This window comes from Sesamum indicum, linkage group LG8, assembly GCF_026168435.1.
Source record: "Sesamum indicum cultivar Baizhima isolate 11 linkage group LG8, ASM2616843v1, whole genome shotgun sequence".
NCBI classification, from domain to species: Eukaryota; Viridiplantae; Streptophyta; class Magnoliopsida; order Lamiales; family Pedaliaceae; genus Sesamum; species Sesamum indicum.
In genome coordinates, this window is record NC_142664.1 from 20,319,968 (window position 1) to 20,338,072 (window position 18,105).

Sequence of the window (18,105 nt, forward strand, 5' to 3'; positions counted from 1 at the left end):
AAAACTATTTTATAACCTAACAAGATACAAAATTAAAATGCTAAATGACTATAACTATAATACTAAAATGCAATTAAACCTATAGGAAATGTAATAATTTATATTTAAAAAAGTACTCGTAGCTACATTAATGGATGTGGAGGTTGGCCAACCACCACTTCCCTTCCTTTGTACATGGCTTAAATATTTTTTATTACAATTTTTATCATATTTTGTTCGTATTTAGTTTTTTTTTTTTTTAGGAATTGTTTTGTATTTTAATAATAGACGTGGTATGAATAAAAATTACATTATATCTCTATTTATTTTTTTTTTTTAAAAAATTATACATGGAATTTATATATGAAATGCAATACAAGATACAACACAAATTGACAGACAAAAATCCAATCAGCTTTTATCCTAGGTTCTGACAGGCAATACTTATATTTGCCCAAATTAAGAAATTATTTTTTTTTAAATTCCAAGAAAACTACATTAAGAAATTATAATTATTGTGCAATAAGAGTTGGCAGAAAAGACCGAAAATCAGTCAAACCAAAAATAAAAGATGAACACGAACTCGATCTTTCAGCCGTATACAGACATACTTAACGATTATGGCATTTGATTATATTAGACATTCAACTTATATATATATATATGCGATTTTAATTAAAAAAAAAAATCTTGGACAACAACGTAGTATGTATTCATATGCATAGTAGTACATAATTGCTTGATCTCAACTTACTAAAGACAAAATGCTATTCAGCCAATCATGTTTAGTTTAGTTGATAAAATTAGGGTTTCATGATTAAGAGGTCATAAATTGTGAATTCGAGTCCTATTAATATATGGATATTTATCTATTTTAATAATAATTGTCGGCCTATTGTAATAGTAGCTATTGACTAGTTATACATATTTAAAATTCATAATCTAATTGTAACTTATTGACTCAAAAAAACAAAAAAAAAAAAAGGAAAGAAATGCACAAGCTGAAATTGAGCTAAATAATGCTATACCACTATAAATCTAAAGTTGAGATCGTATGAACGAAAAATAATAATGCTATATCACCATATGAAAATAAAGAATATGTTGGAATAGCTTACACTTGTATATTCTATGTTACATATGAAAACATCCATTCAATTTTAAGTACAGATGAAGTATTATCAAATCTAAAGTTTAAATGAAAATTGGAGGGATATAATTAAGAAAATAATGGAATTTAAGTCCTATAAAAAGTTGCAAAAAAAAAAAAAAACATTGCTGAAAGAATGTGTATTTTTTGAAAAATTAAAAAGCTGGTCTCCAGAAGCATTTGATCAGGAAAAACATTTACAATTTTCTAAAATGTTGCTATTTTTGTATTAAATAGGTACATACAATTGAATAAATGCATATTTTCTGAAAAGGTGTTAAAATGACTATATAAAGATGAAATGAAATGCCAGATTATATACTATAAGTTTTTTCACTTTATATTTTAATTTTTTGAAGAAGTCTTCTGAAAATTATTGTTAGGCAAGCATTGATTGGTCTTTTCGTATTTTAGAAGTGAATTAGTTTAACCCCACAACAATCTTATAATCACAGCAAATTTCAGTTTAATCAACTTCTTCAAAATTCATATATCCCCAACAGAATATTAATGAAAAAATATTAATTGAGAGTTGGTTCATAGGACATGAGATGACAGCATAACCTGACCAACACTCTGACGTTCACTAGAAGCATAAAGTTAGGAGGAGAAATGTGTTTGCATCTTGACTGGCGGACCACAAACACTTTTTCTATTACTCCTCATTTTCTTATTACCAAGAAATGTATGTTGCAGCTGCACTACAAATTCATCCGTGAATCATGAAGGGAGAGTGGAACGAGTATAGGATTCTATCTATTACGAATATCACGTCAATGAGGGATTAACACATTCAAGAGGAAAATCTATATTACAAATGAACATTTTGATTCCAATACAAAATGATGTATAACAAATTTGCCTTACAAAACTAAAGATCTAGACTCAGTAACGAGGAAAAATCGACACACAAGCAAGCTCCTTCTATACGTGCCTCAAAGGCAAAATTTGACTGCTTACACGAATTTTTCTTGTAATAATGTACATAAACTGCCCTTTCAGGGAAGGAACCGAAAGCAAAGAGCGATATCAAAATGGTATTAGCTGAAGCTACTCAAGACCAATTGCCACGCCGGATCATCAAAACCAATATTATAAAATGTCACCTGAAAACTACAATCAAGGGGGGAAAGATGCTTCTACATCCTCTGAATAATAAGAGCGCCGTCCACTTCACAAACCACGTGGGAAGTTGTTGACTTGCCCTTCCTCCAAAACGTCTTTGTCATTCGCCTTATAGCTTATCCTCATCCGCATGACCAGGGATTTCTAGAAGCCATAGCATAATTGTGTAATATGCATAATATGCAGATGAGATGGTAATCTACGAGGCTAAATATTTAAAACAAAATTGTCCCATTGAAGGAGGAAAACCAGAAGAGCCATCACATCAATATCTACACACTTTGCATCTAACAATTCTTGACATCCGTTAAGAATATTTAAGAATGAGTGTGTCACTAACAACAGGCTGGGAGTCATCCTAATCCCCTGCTATCACAGTCTTGGTTTCTGTCTTACAAGATGCTAAATACATGAATGGAGAAAGACAGGCAGATATAGCTGGTTTGTCTGAGGCTTATATAGTTTATTATGGGCAACAGCAGGCATGATATGCACTGTTTAGTAAAATGAATTTCAAGAGATAAAATATACATGCACACAGATTTTTTTACCTTGCCATGCTGGCTGTTCGAAACTCGTAGCTTCTGTGTGATTGATCCATTGCCACTCTCTGGAAGTATATTCCCACTAGCAGGATCCATGTGCAGTTGAAGAAACTGCAGATAGGACATGAATGATGACTAAAATAGCATGATGGAGCCCATATACTGAAGAACAAAAATTAGGTGCTACATTCTGCCAGACCAAATCTAAAGCCACACGGACAAGGCAGCATTTTGGAATAAGAAGAAACCCCCCAGCACAATAAATAAAATGTAAGAAGGTTCACCTAGGAAACCATCACATGATAAAATACTGTTAACAGCAATTCTGCAGGATGCATATAGGTAGTGACAGCAATGGCTAAAAAATTAACGATCCTCTTCGAGGTTTTTCTCATTAGCATTTCAATTAAATCAGAAATTGTTGTTACAAATGAGAAAACATCATGCATGAATATTGGGTAATGAAATTTCCAGTTCATGCAAGGAGATAAATTTGTCCTTGAAGTTACTCTGAGCAGACAAAGACCTAAATTCATCACCTATAGATTTACACCTCCCAGACATAACTTTGAAGAAGATGAAAGTTGACATTGCACTCTTAAATTACCTTGGGAACAGCAGCCTGGAATACGAAATTTGAGTAGATATCAGGCGACTTGTTAACAAATTGAGCCTCAATTATTGTGGTCTGTGGATTTCCAGGCTCCTTTGAGAACTTGTAAGTTATTTTTAAGGAGTTGCTCTCGAATGCAACAATTGATGGATAGGTTGGACCATTGGTTTCTGCAACTGAAAGCAAGTAAAAGTACTAAGAATAAAGTAATTATGACAACATGATAGATAAGATTGATGGGGATGGATCATACCAGGCACTGAGGGGCTGGGTCCAAAACCATCCAACAAATCCATCATCGAAGAACTTGCACCAGGGGAAGAGGCTTGCGCTGACGGTGCAGAAGGGGAGGCTAAATTATCTAACATGCCCACTGCACTTTTGTTGTCTTGACCAGATGACAACATATCAAGCATAGATGAGCTACTTTGAGCTGGAGGAGCTCCAATTGACAGAAGGTCAAGTAAGACATCTGCCCCACGCTTATCGGTCTGATTAGTTCCTGAAATGTTAAAGGAAACTGCTTAGAAGCTCACGTTTTGCCCCAGGAAGGAGTTTTATCCCATATTAATATCTGCTCAATAAACCAACAGCCTCCAAATGAAGACATGCAGATTTTAGCAGACAGAGAGACAACCAGCCTAGTTATTTCAACAGTTTTTGTTCTATCATGTAAGAATAGTAATCAACCATAAAACTCTGCAATTTAGTTGTCAAAAAAACAGGTTTTTGTACTAGAATCAACCTGTCACAACACATTAACTTTTAGCACTGCTCAATAAAGAACATAATAGCAGTATCAGAAAGGCATGTATTTCAAGTTTTGGCATAATACAAACAGCCACAGAATGAAGACAATTGTTAAGCATTCCAAGCTAATTATATTTCTACTTCTATGAGCAAGAAAAATCAACCTTGTGAAGCTGGGGCCAAATCAACCCCAAGAAGATCCTGAAGATAATCTCCACCAGACGAGCTGGGCGCTTGGTCAGCATCTGAACTAAGGTCAAGTAAATCAACAAGAGCAGCTGAAGCCGGTTTAACAACACCATTTGGAATTTTTGGCAGAGCTCCTTGTGATGTTGAAACAGCAGCTGGCACGGAACCAGCCCTCCTCCCACTATAAGTTGCCTCATCAAGTACTGGCATCCTTTCAACCAATGCAGACCTGAACAAAAGCATACAGCATTCTCAAAACCACATCACATTGAAGCAAATAAAAGAATGCAAAAATTTACTAAAAAAGGTCAATATCCAGGATCTATACCTGATTTTCTCATGCCTCTCAATAATAGAGTTGAATTCTATGGCTCTTTGTTGCAGCTCAAGCACGAGGCTTCCTTTCTGCTGAAGGATGATATCATTGATCCTCCTGCAATAGAGTAGAAATGATCCCTAACTTGACAACAACAATTAAGCAGCAAGAAACATTTAAAATCCGAAATGACATTATCAATGTAATAAGGATAAGTACAGGCAATTACAAACTTTTAAGTATTTCTTCACACCAGTAAAACAGATGAAAAGATACATTGAACTTAGACTACACATACATATGCAAATAGTTCTAATCAGTAGTCACTTTATACATTGGCAAACCCGAGGAAATATGAGAGAAGCGATGACAACATACTTTGTACAGGAAGGATAACGACTTGATAGCTTTAACAACGCAATTAAACACATAGCTCGAGTTGTGAGATCTGAGGAATGGCATCTAATTGCAGTTTCTATAACATCCACAGCATCAGCCTCAGTTACCTGCTCAAGATAACAAGTAACCAAAGGTGTCTATGAAAATGAACACTTTGAAGCATGAGTGACAAGATCAGTGATGGAGATGATTATAACAAGAATAACATGAAGAAATCTTCTAAACTGTCAATCCCAATGCCCAGACATTTAGCTTTACTTTAAAACCACCGCAGTACAATGTTTATCAAGTTTGATAATCCAGCAAAGAGCCTTGTCAGTTAACAGATAATATCAACCAACTTCACATTATAATTAATGAACTAGGCATGCCCGAAGACATGTAAAGAGAAGTACTTAAGACATGCCAGAGAACATGTAAATGAAGTACCTACCAAAAGGGACTGACAAAAACCTAAACTCATGTACCAACATCATGCTCATTATGAGACATACTATTTCCATCCTGCTCAAGATCAAGTATGTAAACCAAGTTACTGTGATGCATTTCAGATTGTTCTCTCCTCTCTAGACCCAAAAAAAGAAGCAGAAGGTTAAAATGGATCTAAAACAAAAGTATTGCAAACCATAACTTGAAACACTTCGGTTATTGCTCACATAAAAGAATAAGATTGAGGGAAGTGCCAGCCTTTAACTTTTCCAATTGAGATAAGCATCTTTTCCTTGACGGAGTAAAGACTTCCGCATTGTCAAGGAGAGTTAGTTGACCCTGACCGGACAAAGCCAGAACCTTCCATTTTTCAGCAAAGCACCTTCCCAATTTTTTAACCTTACTGAATGCTTAACACGTAGTATCATGATTGTCAAAAAGTTATTAGTTCTTGGTGTCTAATGGACAAGGTTACCTACATCCACCACAAATTTGTGGACAACTTTAACATTCCACATGCCCAATTAATACAAAAGTCTGGAATTCTGATGATAAAAGAAAATTAAGAAAACTTTCAAAAAGCATGAACATACATTTATCCTTTCCTCCACATCAAGCATGCCAGAATTACCAACCAACATCTCCCCATATTCTCCAATGCACCATACAGCAACTCGAACAAGAGTTTCCTGGTGCAGACATAGCATATATTTAGGACTTGAGTGCATGCATACAAGAAAACTTAATCAAATTTCACAATGAATTTACATTGCTGCTGCCATAACATACCTGTCCGCCTGCTGTTTGTACAGCCTTGTACAGTGCTCTAACAGTATATCCATGGAGGTTAGGAGCATTAGTAATTACAATGATAAGGGCATGCCAGACTTCATCCTTCACATAATTCCCAGCCTGCAACACTATCACAACAATCAATTCTCTCTTTTTCAGTGAGACAAAAGATCAACATAAAATGCTCAGGTCACCCTCTGCCCAAGCCTACAGAGAATTGTAAAATATCATGTTCCGAGACCTCATTGGTCATAGGATAATATATGGACGATAAGAGAATCTTGAAAATCTAAATTTTACTACCATCAAAATTAAACTATCTTTGCTTAAAGGCAAAATCATTTACTGTTACCAGGCGAAAAGCTCATGACGACAAGACAATAAAATCAAAAATTATAAAGGTTAAGTATCATAACTGGACCAAAAAGTCAATCTGGTTTATTATAATGCAACCAAACTTGTGCATTTGACGCAATAATCACAAGAAAGTACTAGGGAAAGAGCTATATTTCATTTAGATAAGTGATCATCATTTTAACTCTGTGATCCATGACAACCACTTCCTAAGTAACCAACTTCTTGACTTTCTGACATACTGCATTCACACCAATATATTAACTACAACTAGTGATCGTGGCACACTCAATGTGCGTGCAAAATGGATCGAAATTCACTTAATACCTATATAAGTATATAACATTAATTAGAAGGGATAAATGTGATTTGTTGTTATACATAATGTATTATGATTTTTTTTTCAAAAATAAATAAATGAAAATGATAGTTATCGTGAATACTGCAATGTATTTTACAAAAATGGTTGGGAAACTTAGATAGATAAAAAGTATAATACAATGGAGAGGAGAGGAGAGAGAGAGAGAGCAATGAGAGAAGGGAAAAATTGACTTGTCATTTCTATTGATCTAGGGTTAATCTAGTTCATAGTCCATACATATAGTGCACACCAAGGTGGTTGTTCTACACCCCTCAACCTAAAAAATATAGTATACATGAGAATGAAATCACAAGCTAGAGTTGCATATTTTTCTTGATACCTAGGTACATGATAAAATAAGAAGCGTATAAATATGATTTCATGCCTCGAGCTTAACATGGATGCTAATTCATCAATCATCATGGCAGATCTCTGCCTTACAGTGAAAATCAGTGAAATAAGAAATCCAGAAAGGTACAAATTGTACCTGTGTTAGAACCTTCACCATCTGATCAATGTACCATATTTTTTCAGGGGAAAACCTGGCACCAAACAGCAAGATGAATGAGATTATGTATAACTACAATAAACTGGAAGATACATCATAATTCAAGTTCAACCAATTTATTTATATTGTCAACCTATATAGCAGGTCACGCATGTTTTACTACTTGGGTGATCACAGGCCACAGCACAACATGGAAAAGAAGAGAAAAAATATGTGACGGCATAGAATTGAGGTAACTGAGAAATATGTGGCGGTGAAAGACAATAATGAGAGCAAAATAAGGCTTTGACATGCAATACATTTTCAGTAGAGGAGCTAGAGGGGCCACTAGTAGGGAAAAAGAAGAAAGATCTTTTAAATGCCCTGTAACTGAAACAATTGTTCAGAATATCAGACAAAGCAAAATCAATCAATAACCAAACTTTCTTAAACCTTGAAAGTTGGAGAAAACAACTCATCCAGAGACCAAATCAAGAAGATATTTTGTAAAGTACTCGATATTTATGAGCTGCTTCAAGACACATGGACACACATTCACATGAAGTCATGAACATAGCATGCATCAAACATCATATTATAAAACTAATTGGACAAGAAAGTGAGCAAACCTTATAGACAAACTATAGATCATTCAACTTACTTCTCCACAATTGAGCAAATTTTGGCCGTGAGGTCTCCCTTAAATTCCGCTTCACTTACTTCTAGATAATCAACAAGCTCCTTTGTCAAAGGCTTCACATTGCTTTCATTTACTAGAAGATAAACAAGCTCGAGGGCCCTTTTACGGATTGAAGCATCTGGATCCTGCCATCAAATAAGAATCCATAAGCAGCTAATTCTATTCTTATCATAGTAGTTAATGGCGCGCGCGAGAGGCGCAGCCCTCTCGCCATTCGCAGCCTATGGCGCGCACCTGGGCGCCATTTAGGCATTGCCCAGGCACGTGCCAGGCGCACCTTTATGAAGACGGGCCTGGGCGGCCTCAGCCCATCAATAAAAAAAAACCCTAATAAATAAGGGAATTTCAGCAGAAATAAGTATTCTGCATGCATGAGTAACCTGTTCATTCCTGCCTCTTCTTTCTTCGATTCTCTTCTTAATTTTAGACTGTTACTATTTTGCTTTAATTATGTAATTGTTTGTAGACTAGTAGTCTATGATTATGTTATTTACTTCTTTAATTAAATATAAATATAAATTAAAATTACCTGTTTTTCATATGTTTTAATGATATAAGTATCCTATGAAATTTCAGTTTCAGACTTTCAATAATTCAACTATAAGGTTGTATGTATTGTTAGTTTATGAAGTTTTGTTATGTTGAATTTGTTGTTTTATGTCTTATTTAACTCCTTATACATTAATCTAGTCAAATTAATACTAATTATATAAATATATAGATTATTTCTTATACTTGAGCCATCCTTCAAAAAGGCGCGCGCCGCACCGTGTGCCATGCGCCATGACTCTAGAGCCCTTGGCGCCATTGTGCGCCGTGCGCCACTGACTACTATGATTCTTATACTATAGAAAAAAATGTTGTCAGAAGGTAGTTAGGCAAATAATCAGAGACAAAAAGAAAGAAAATACAGCACTTGGGTTTTAATCTAAACCCCCTAGCCACAAACATGAGGAACTTTAAAAAAACTACACCGACATGTCAAGATTGTTGGGTCTGCATCAAAATTTGGTTAACAGTGCTGGTTTTGTCAAATAAGGAAAGAAGCACAACAACAAAGGACCAAAATTGTATTGTCTACTTTTCTGGGTTAATATCTGATGTCCAACCAGGACACAACATGTTTTCCAGTGAACTAAAATCTAGAAGAACCAAAGCCATAACTAAGATGATAAGGTGCTTAATAACTCCTCAGAAGTAAATGGTATCATATTTGGAACATATGAAACCAATAGAACAATAGAAGCTTAGAAAAGCAAGCTAAACATTATCAAGTTCAGGAGAAAAAATAGAATGAAGCCACATGGTACCTTTACACATTCCAGAATGGTTGCACGATGCCTCTGCACAGCTTGACTATCTAATGCAATAGCTTTCATCAGCATGTTCAATGCTACATATCTGAGAAAATGGATTTCAAATTATCAGGTAGAAAGGAAAAATAAACTGGTTATGGGCACGATCTACTAACATGAAATCCAAAACTCCAGAACAATAAACAATATTAAGATTCTGCTCTCAAAGCTCCAAAAACATTACCATAGTACATGGTATCCAATACTGGCTAATCTGATTATAATAAACATAATTACAGATGATTTAGTCTACTGGATCTTGGTAGGGTATAGTTTAATGACACAACAGTGCAACTTATGAAAACCTTAGGAAATCACAGTTTAACAATAGTAAGTGCAATTTATTTACTAGATTCGAGTCAACATGTAAAATCATGAAAAGAACCAAAAGCATCTTTTGTATACAAAGAACACATGATTCTGTTAGTTAAGATTCCATCTATAATAAATGAATCCATGTCAGCCACAGTGAAGCAAACATAATGTGAAACTGCAGTAAATCCAGACACAATCTAGAACCAAGTAGACTGGATCAACCAAAGTAAATTAAAAGATGCAGTATGAACAGAAGAGTTGAACATATATGTCCCTGAGAGAACAAAACAGCAGTAGTTTCATCATTTGAGCAAATATTTAAATGTTGTTGGTCCATGGGGCAAACTTAAGTGTCACAACACTTAGAGGTGCCCTGAGTGGAAGGGTCTTACACAAACAGTGATCCGACACTGTTGGACAATATTTTCCTAAGCAGGATTGAAGAAAAAGTGTAAGTATCTATCATTATTTGGTGAATGTTTCACTTAAAGAAATCAGTTCTGTGGGCATACAGGACCTCATTGACAGTATGAAGCAGCAGTATTCGTAATCAATTTGCTTCAATTCAACAGATTTTGACCAGTACTTTAATCTGAAATGTTGCAGAATTTAGAAACACCTTTAAGCAAAAATAATAATATTCGAACAGATCAATATGCAGCAGAACAAAAAATCAACTTCTGAGAAAACGAACCTTCGCATCAGATAAATGTCATGATACAAGCACCAAATTGGACAGCTTGCTTGACTTTTTCATGGTCCAAGGACTAGTTGTTAGGGTGTCACTGACTATTGATCTAATTTAGTGAAGGAATGAAAATTTGGTAGCTGAAAGGCCAAGAAATATGGCTCTGAATTACCATCAGTTTAACCAGGAAAGTGAATGAAGAAACTAGAGAAACTCTTAGATTGATCAATTTTTTTTTGTTTTAGGAACAATCTGGCAATTGCTAAAAGTTCAAGCCTCAGAAGCCAAACGAAAGAACCAAAAATAAACAGAGAGATCGTGTTTTTGACGAGTACACAAAGTGGTCAGACCAATAAATGAAATCACCTAATATTGTTGTCGCGACTCGACAAAAATCTTCCCAAAATATTGACAGCAAGCACCCTCAGCCCACCATTATCTTCAATGCTCAGGATTGTAGCAACACATTCATAGAGGATCGCATTGCCTGCGTTTTTGTTCGTCTCAGTTTTGGTTGCCACCTAAAATGCATCAGGGAAACAGAATAACTGACACTCTGTTATACCGTACATCATATCCCTTTTAGAGCATTGAATTGAAAACTTCAAGAGCCAATCATCAATATCTAATGTCTATTTAAGGGAGCATTACTGTGAAAAGTCCAGGACTGATAGTAGATCACATTCAACTCTTGCTTCTTTCTCATTTTTGGTTTAGAGTAAGGTAGGGCATAGAATGTAACAGCTTACCTGGGCAAGAATATCACTCATAGTATCACTAGCATCAGCATCTCCGTGGCCCAACACATGAAAAAGCTTGAGTAATCTAATATGAAGAAAAGGATCTGTGATTCCAGAAATGTCATACTCAGGTGCATATGGACTGTTTGTAAGATCCCTTAGAACTTTGACCAAGCCAGTTATGCATTTCTAGAACATGACAGAGAAAAATGAAAGATCAAAATATTTTCAAGTTGACAGGATTTCTTCATGTTTTGACTTCTGTTGACTAATCTCAAGGAAACACACCAGAGTTGGCAGAGCAAAATTACCTTTCTTAGATATTCAAGAGCCTCTGTACTGACTTTACATATCTCTGTACATAGCTGGACTCCAGTTAGTAAAACTCCATGGTGCTTTTCTTTCAGTAAGGCAGCAGCAGGATTTATGAAGTTCTCTGCCAAGTCTGGAACTTTCTTTATTATCCTTATTGTGCATAATGCTGCCTACATTGTCACACAGAATGTAAGGTCTACTACAGGCAATGAAACGTCCCATGTCTTTCGTATTCTAAGATAAAGCTAAACAAAAATAAATGACAATCACCAAGTACATATTTACTATTTTAATGACTCAGAAGTAAATAAGTTTCAGTTTTCTTTCGAAAGACAATCACAAAAGAAACATAAAAGTTTGAAATACTGATCCAGAGATACCACTTGAAACTACAAATGACCAATCAAGTTGATGCACATTATAGGAAAACAACAAAGAGAAGATGTTGGAGTCAACTAAGTTTATAAAGGAAAATTAAATCCAGCGCTTTGCAGCAGGCCTCATACAGCTTTTTAGTTTATCTTCCCTTAAAGAAAACAAATTTTCAGATCTTCTAAAAATAATAGGCAGAATTCTTAACTTTACATGTTTATTAAGCAACCACTAGAAGTATTGAACAACTCCCATCATCAGCACCAACTTCACTTTGCAATGCAGTACACAAGTGGAAAACAACTTTCCAAAATGGCAAAACTTTCTCAGATCTGAGTCAAGTACATACAGTAAATTACAAATACAATTTACAAACATATTATGCCTTCTTAAGGTTCCTCCATGAATCATCATTGTTGACTGAAAATGCATCAGTAAACATTTACTTGTGTAAACGCCTTTGAACTTCTAAATGCATCTGGAAATGTATGTACACAGGCAATTCTGAAGTCAAGTATCATCTTTACTAGATTCCTGTGAAAGTTCATATTGCTCATCCTTACTCCTAGATCCATAGTTGTTGCAATCATCCATACCCAAGTCCAAGCATGGGTAGGAAACACATATTTGGTCAGTTTTGATGTAAAATGCAACATTGATAACTTAAGGACATCAATGCCAGAAGCATACATCACTTCTCAGATGTCTCACCACTCTTTTACTTCAAAAATAAGATAACTTACATGCTTGTGTTCAAAAGTAGGGTAATTACTAGTATCATTCTCTCTCAGCTAGAAGAGCTAAATGCTCCTCTGTTCCGTGCAGATAGTATTATGACTGCCAACATGACCAATTCTTGAGATTCTTCAATAATTTTGTTGCAGCCTCTAGATTCATAAGCAACAAAAATAAAGAATAAAGAAATGCAATTTATAGTGTTTTACTAGTGGCAAAAGACACCCATTTTTCCTTTCCACCTATCCTTGAATCATTCCAGCAAATGCTATCCTGAAGCTATTGATTGATTCAATGCTCTAGAGCTAAATCAGCATGAATGAAAGATGAATAAGGTGGTAATTCTTACAAGGGAATTTCTCAGCATAAAATGAGGTATATCTGCATAAGTTTACAGTGGTCCAGTATCAACTAAGAGTTCCTGGTGTCTTACTGCAAGCCTCTCATAAACACATAAAGTAAGGATCCAGCGAGCAAGTTTTCCCTTTACCTTTTCTAGAATGGCTATAAGCTATGAATTTAGTACTATCAATGGCAAAAAAATGTACAATATTGAGAATGCCAAGCCAAGTGACTGAAAACTCTTCCAAAAATCAGCAACCTAGCAAATTGAAATTTCAGTCTCTCCTATTACAACTAACTTTTCTTTCTTCCAGGTGGATAGAGTGCTTGAGCATTAAAATACATTCTATATTGCCACAGAAAAATTCACCTACTTTTTGAAATTTTGGTCACTTTTTCTGAATAATAAATATTACAAACTTTTCACGGTCGTGTCCAGCATCATAAACAATAGTATTACGTACTTAATGTTCAAAGAATAATTTCAGATAGTGAAACACAAATAGAATTGCATAACATAGTGTTAAACTCTACACATAGATCCCTAAACTCAACCTAATATTATAACTCAGAAAAATTCTTGATCAGTGTTCAAGAGAAGGACTTACTTTCTTCCTGACATTAGGATCCCTAAATTGAAGTAATCTTTCAACTTCTGGAGCAAGATCACGAGCCATTTCTGCAGAACAGATGTTACCCAAGGCACATAGAGCAAGTCCAACAATATACTGGTTCGTCTGATTTAAATCTCTGTATAAATGTTAAGGTATCTAAACTCAGAAACCATTTTCTAGCAAATAAATGAACCACAAGTAATGATTTCACTAGCATATAAAACCACAGAATTGTTAACCCTTTCTTTTGTATGCTAATTCACTCTTCTTCTTTGGTTATGCAGATACGGTATGCAAGAATTTACTTGTTATACGATAACAAAAAAATAATTAAGCTTCAAAAGGATACTGTTTAATTGAGTTGGTAACAAGCATTAAAACTTCCTGTCTTTCATCAAGAAGCAACATAAGGCCAAGATATCCTATTCTCTTCTCTGGGAATCCTGGAGATGCAATTAACTTTAGGCATTCCATTTGACCAAAATGTGTAGGGTAACCAAGCATGTGAATGAACATGAGCTTTGCCAAATTGCGATGCCTGTAATCTGGGTCGTCCTCGCTAATAGCAGCACGAATAGAAGCACATTCTTTTCTTACAACAGCACGCTCTTCTGCAGCAGTTTTACAAGCACGAATAGCCCGAATCATGTCCCTGGCAGAAAATAGCAAGTTTAGTGAAGTATAACGCAATCTTATAATCTCAAGTCAAATAGTCAGCACAAAGAAAACAGAATATGATGCATGACAAGGAACATGCCTTGACCTTGGAATTTTAATGATAAAGAGGAGCTCAATAATATTTTAAAGAAGAAAATGCAGGTAGAATTTTATTTCTGAGTTCTTGCAGAGTATGATGCTCTGTAGCCACAAATAACCAACATTTCTAACAACCAAGAGGATACTTCAGAGTTCAGAAGTTTAAAGGAAATGCATGAAAGATGTTCCGAAACTTTCAGAGACTAATGGATTAGAAAACCGTCAGCCGAAAGCAATTTTTTATGAAGAAGATAATCCAACAAGCAAGCATCAGAAGATTATTATTGTTTTACAATCATAATATATTTCATTCATTACTGTTAACAGGAGTACTATTCATATCCAATTAGAGTGAGCATTTCCCTTTCTTGGGAAATCCAAAACATGGCAGATAGCAACATGATATCCTTGTGAGGACCAATATACTGATTTCACAAAAAAGAATGATAGCTTTCAAGAAATTTGACAAGATAGGCAATGGTTAAATGACTTTGACCATGCTATGTCTCTTAGTTGGATATTACTGAGGACACACAGTGCAAAAAGAAAAGAATATGATTTAACATCTCAGTTGTGGATGATGGGCATATAGACTCTGTTTGGAACAAAAAAGTTGATGGAACACCTTTTGGCAGACCATTGTGTCACTTTCAAGAGGAACACCCATCTATAGATGTAGAACAGAGCCACCAAGGTTCCAACAGTCAACAAACTAGAAACTTTGACATACCAAAAGCAAATTGATTCTTAACTTCTTGTTTTTCCCTTACATGCCAAATAAAAGACCTGGCTTTAATTTATGGAAATTGTTGGAAGCCAGCAACACCACTCATGCTCCAGGAACAAACTTGAGGTCTTTGCTAGAAATTTAAGGAACCAAATAATTTTAACAAAGTTGACAGTTGAGATTGATCCTCTTCTTCTTCCTAAGTAAAGCTTTTAGCCATAGTTACTGAAATGGGCACAACAGTTTATATTTGTGTGTCAACCTGCCGAAAAACTGACATGCCAAAAAAGAGCATCATAACATTTTATTCCTTTCAAAAAAAAAAAAAGAGACAAATATCAAGGAAAAACTTCTTGATGCTTGTTCAAAACCCTTATCTCCCCTCAGGCTCTGTTTCTTTAATTGAGCTTCTGATATTCGTAAGTTCAGAAACTTGGCTAAGTACAGATCTTTTTCTTAGTTGAATGTTTTCTGGATCATATTGTTCTTTCACATAAACCAACATAATTGCATTGCCCTTTACTCATCAATATCGAAAGCTATCCAATAAATTCCCCAAAATTGTTTAAGTTATGTCCAAGTCTGTTCCCATCCCTTGACTCATCCTTTACTCATATTTTATCCCCTGAATTTGCAGCTATGCACATTAGATCTCTCTCAAGACAAGAATAACTTCCTCTTCCTCTACCCACTCACCATCACATCTTTCCTTAACATTCAGAAACAGTCTATAGAGCGCCACCCTACAAACCCCCTCAACCTCCTCCTTAGAGAAATAGTAGTCAGCAACTCAGTGTGGTATTATGAATGCAATCTACCAAAAGAATTATGTAATTTTCACCGCTAATCAAAAAATATCTCCAAATAGCATGAAAACATTTTTCTCCAAAGTCCTTGAACATTGATCATTTTCCATATTAAATTAATCTATTTCTCAGCATCACTTAGCATTACTTAGCACACAACATCGCCTTTTCAAATCTTCCATGATTCATTAGCAGGAAATGCTATTGGCTGATGAAATTGGTTCATGCAGATTGGACTATTTCGGAGATGAGAGCAAACTTTCCTGAACTGGTTTCATAAATACAAAACAACAGTACACAATAATAACACACTACTCTCTAAAAAATTCTCTAATCTCAGAATCCAAGTAAACTAGGGCTACAAGAACTTCTGGCAACAGCAATATAAATTAATAATTCATTAAGTTGTACTTGCACAAACTGTGAATTCTATATCAATCTCAATGTCTCATAATGCTACTTTACTACGGTCAGTTTTGATGAACCTTTATCATTCTATTGATTAGTTCGCCGATGCTCCCTAAAATTATCCTCTCTTCCCCGCCAACTTCCAGATAAGCTAATATTTGTAGCATTAAGCCGTTAATTAGAAAGTTCTCAAGAGAAAGATCAACCATCCTTGTTCTGAGTAATTAGACGATAATCCACAGCAGGAAATTAAACATAGTACTAGCAACCTGACAAATCCAGCGAAAAAGCTACATTCGAGAGCGACATTGCCAAACATTCAACAAAAAGCAATTAAACCTAACAAAACTGAAGCAGAAGCGTCATGAAATTAAATCCGAATAAAGGAAAAGGAGAGAGAGAGAACGAGGGAAAACAGAAACTCATCACTAACCTCAGGCGGGTGCCGGAGGAGAAGGGATTCATGACTGGGTCCGTCTTGAAGCTCCGAGATAGCTCTACCAGATCCAGCTGTAATTCTTGTGGAATTCCACTCACGCTAACAGCTCAACCGCAGAAGCAAAATCCCCGAACGCCTACGATCAGAAAAAAACCGATGCAGAGATCTGGAGAGGTGAAGATCAAAAATTGGATCTGGAACTGGGGAAGTGAGAAAAATGTTTCGATTTGGAGGAGAATTATAGTATGTGAAATCAACTAAATATAAGTCAATTTAATGGTGGGAGATAGTAATGTAAAGAAGTGAAAATTGGGGAAAATGGAATGCCCCAAAGTGAGAAATTTTTTCTTTCATGGGAGGAGTGATCGGGTGTGGGATTGTGGTGTCAGCCCACATGAACTCATTGGACAAATGTTTTTTCTTTGTTGTTGATTCTCCTTTTTTTTTTTTTTTTCGGGGCATATAATTGGGATTATGGAATTCTTTGAGGGGACCATTCGTTATATTTGGTTTTATTTTTAATTTATTTTAATGTGTTTTGTGAAGATAGGAAAAGAAAATAAATATAAACAAGTATATATTAGAAATAGTGTGTATGTTTGGATTTATTTTTTGAGATAATATAAATTAAGTTTAGTAGGAGACAAAAACTATTGTTCATTGTCAAATCATGTCTCTTTTATATATATTTATATATGTATCGGTATTTATATAATTTTTTAGTTGTAGGGCCTCTAATTAATGTAGTCTTATTTTGACAAAACACAAATGAGGCACTATTTCAAAACATCTCAAAACACCATCAAAATTTCCAAAACAAATCAAGACAAACATTGTCCATATTTTGGCCCATCTCAGAAATGAAGTAAAATTGAAACCAAACATTATGATTGTGTTTTCCTTTGCGCATCCTAATTTTTAAAGTAGTAATTAGAGTGAAAATATATTTATTTATACGTATCTCATTAAAAATGTATTGATTTGATAACACAATTTTATATAAAATATAATTTAATTAACTAATTCAAATATATTCACAATTTAATATGAAATGTAATTTAATTAACTAATTCAAATGTATTATCACTTTAAGTAAAAACTTATGCAAAATAAAAAATATATATTTTTCATTGAAAACAGAAAATGAAAACACAAACTGTAACTTGCCCGGCTCTGTTGCTAGATTGGTGAAGCTTAAGTTTTATAATCAAAATTTTTATAAGTTCGAGTTTCATGAATATGGTTATATGTATGTTTTTGTAGTGGATTTTTTTTTTTTTTTGTTAACATAATCTATTAATAAT

General features: G+C 34.8%; 1 protein-coding gene across 2 annotated transcripts; it reads right to left on the bottom strand.

Moving 5' to 3' along the window:
- Positions 1-1,913: 1,913 nt before the first annotated feature.
- Positions 1,914-17,197, bottom strand: LOC105168234 (AP-1 complex subunit gamma-2). Of its 2 annotated transcripts, none has more exons than XM_020696083.2 (18): positions 16,796-17,197; positions 14,015-14,317; positions 13,660-13,801; positions 11,599-11,772; positions 11,297-11,476; positions 10,914-11,068; positions 9,500-9,590; positions 8,151-8,314; positions 7,490-7,544; positions 6,285-6,407; positions 6,089-6,184; positions 5,046-5,173; positions 4,680-4,784; positions 4,327-4,580; positions 3,666-3,914; positions 3,407-3,582; positions 2,806-2,910; positions 1,914-2,398 (listed from the first exon to the last, which is right to left on the bottom strand). In XM_020696083.2, the coding sequence occupies exons 1-18, from the start codon at positions 16,825-16,827 to the stop codon at positions 2,303-2,305; spliced, it is 2,628 nt and encodes an 875-aa protein (XP_020551742.1). In that variant the 5' UTR covers positions 16,828-17,197; the 3' UTR covers positions 1,914-2,302. The 2 variants fall into 2 exon arrangements, with proteins under 2 accessions (XP_020551742.1, XP_011086531.1); XM_011088229.3 differs by having other exon boundaries at positions 3,407-3,588; positions 16,796-17,195.
- Between the last annotated feature and the right edge of the window lie 908 nt (positions 17,198-18,105).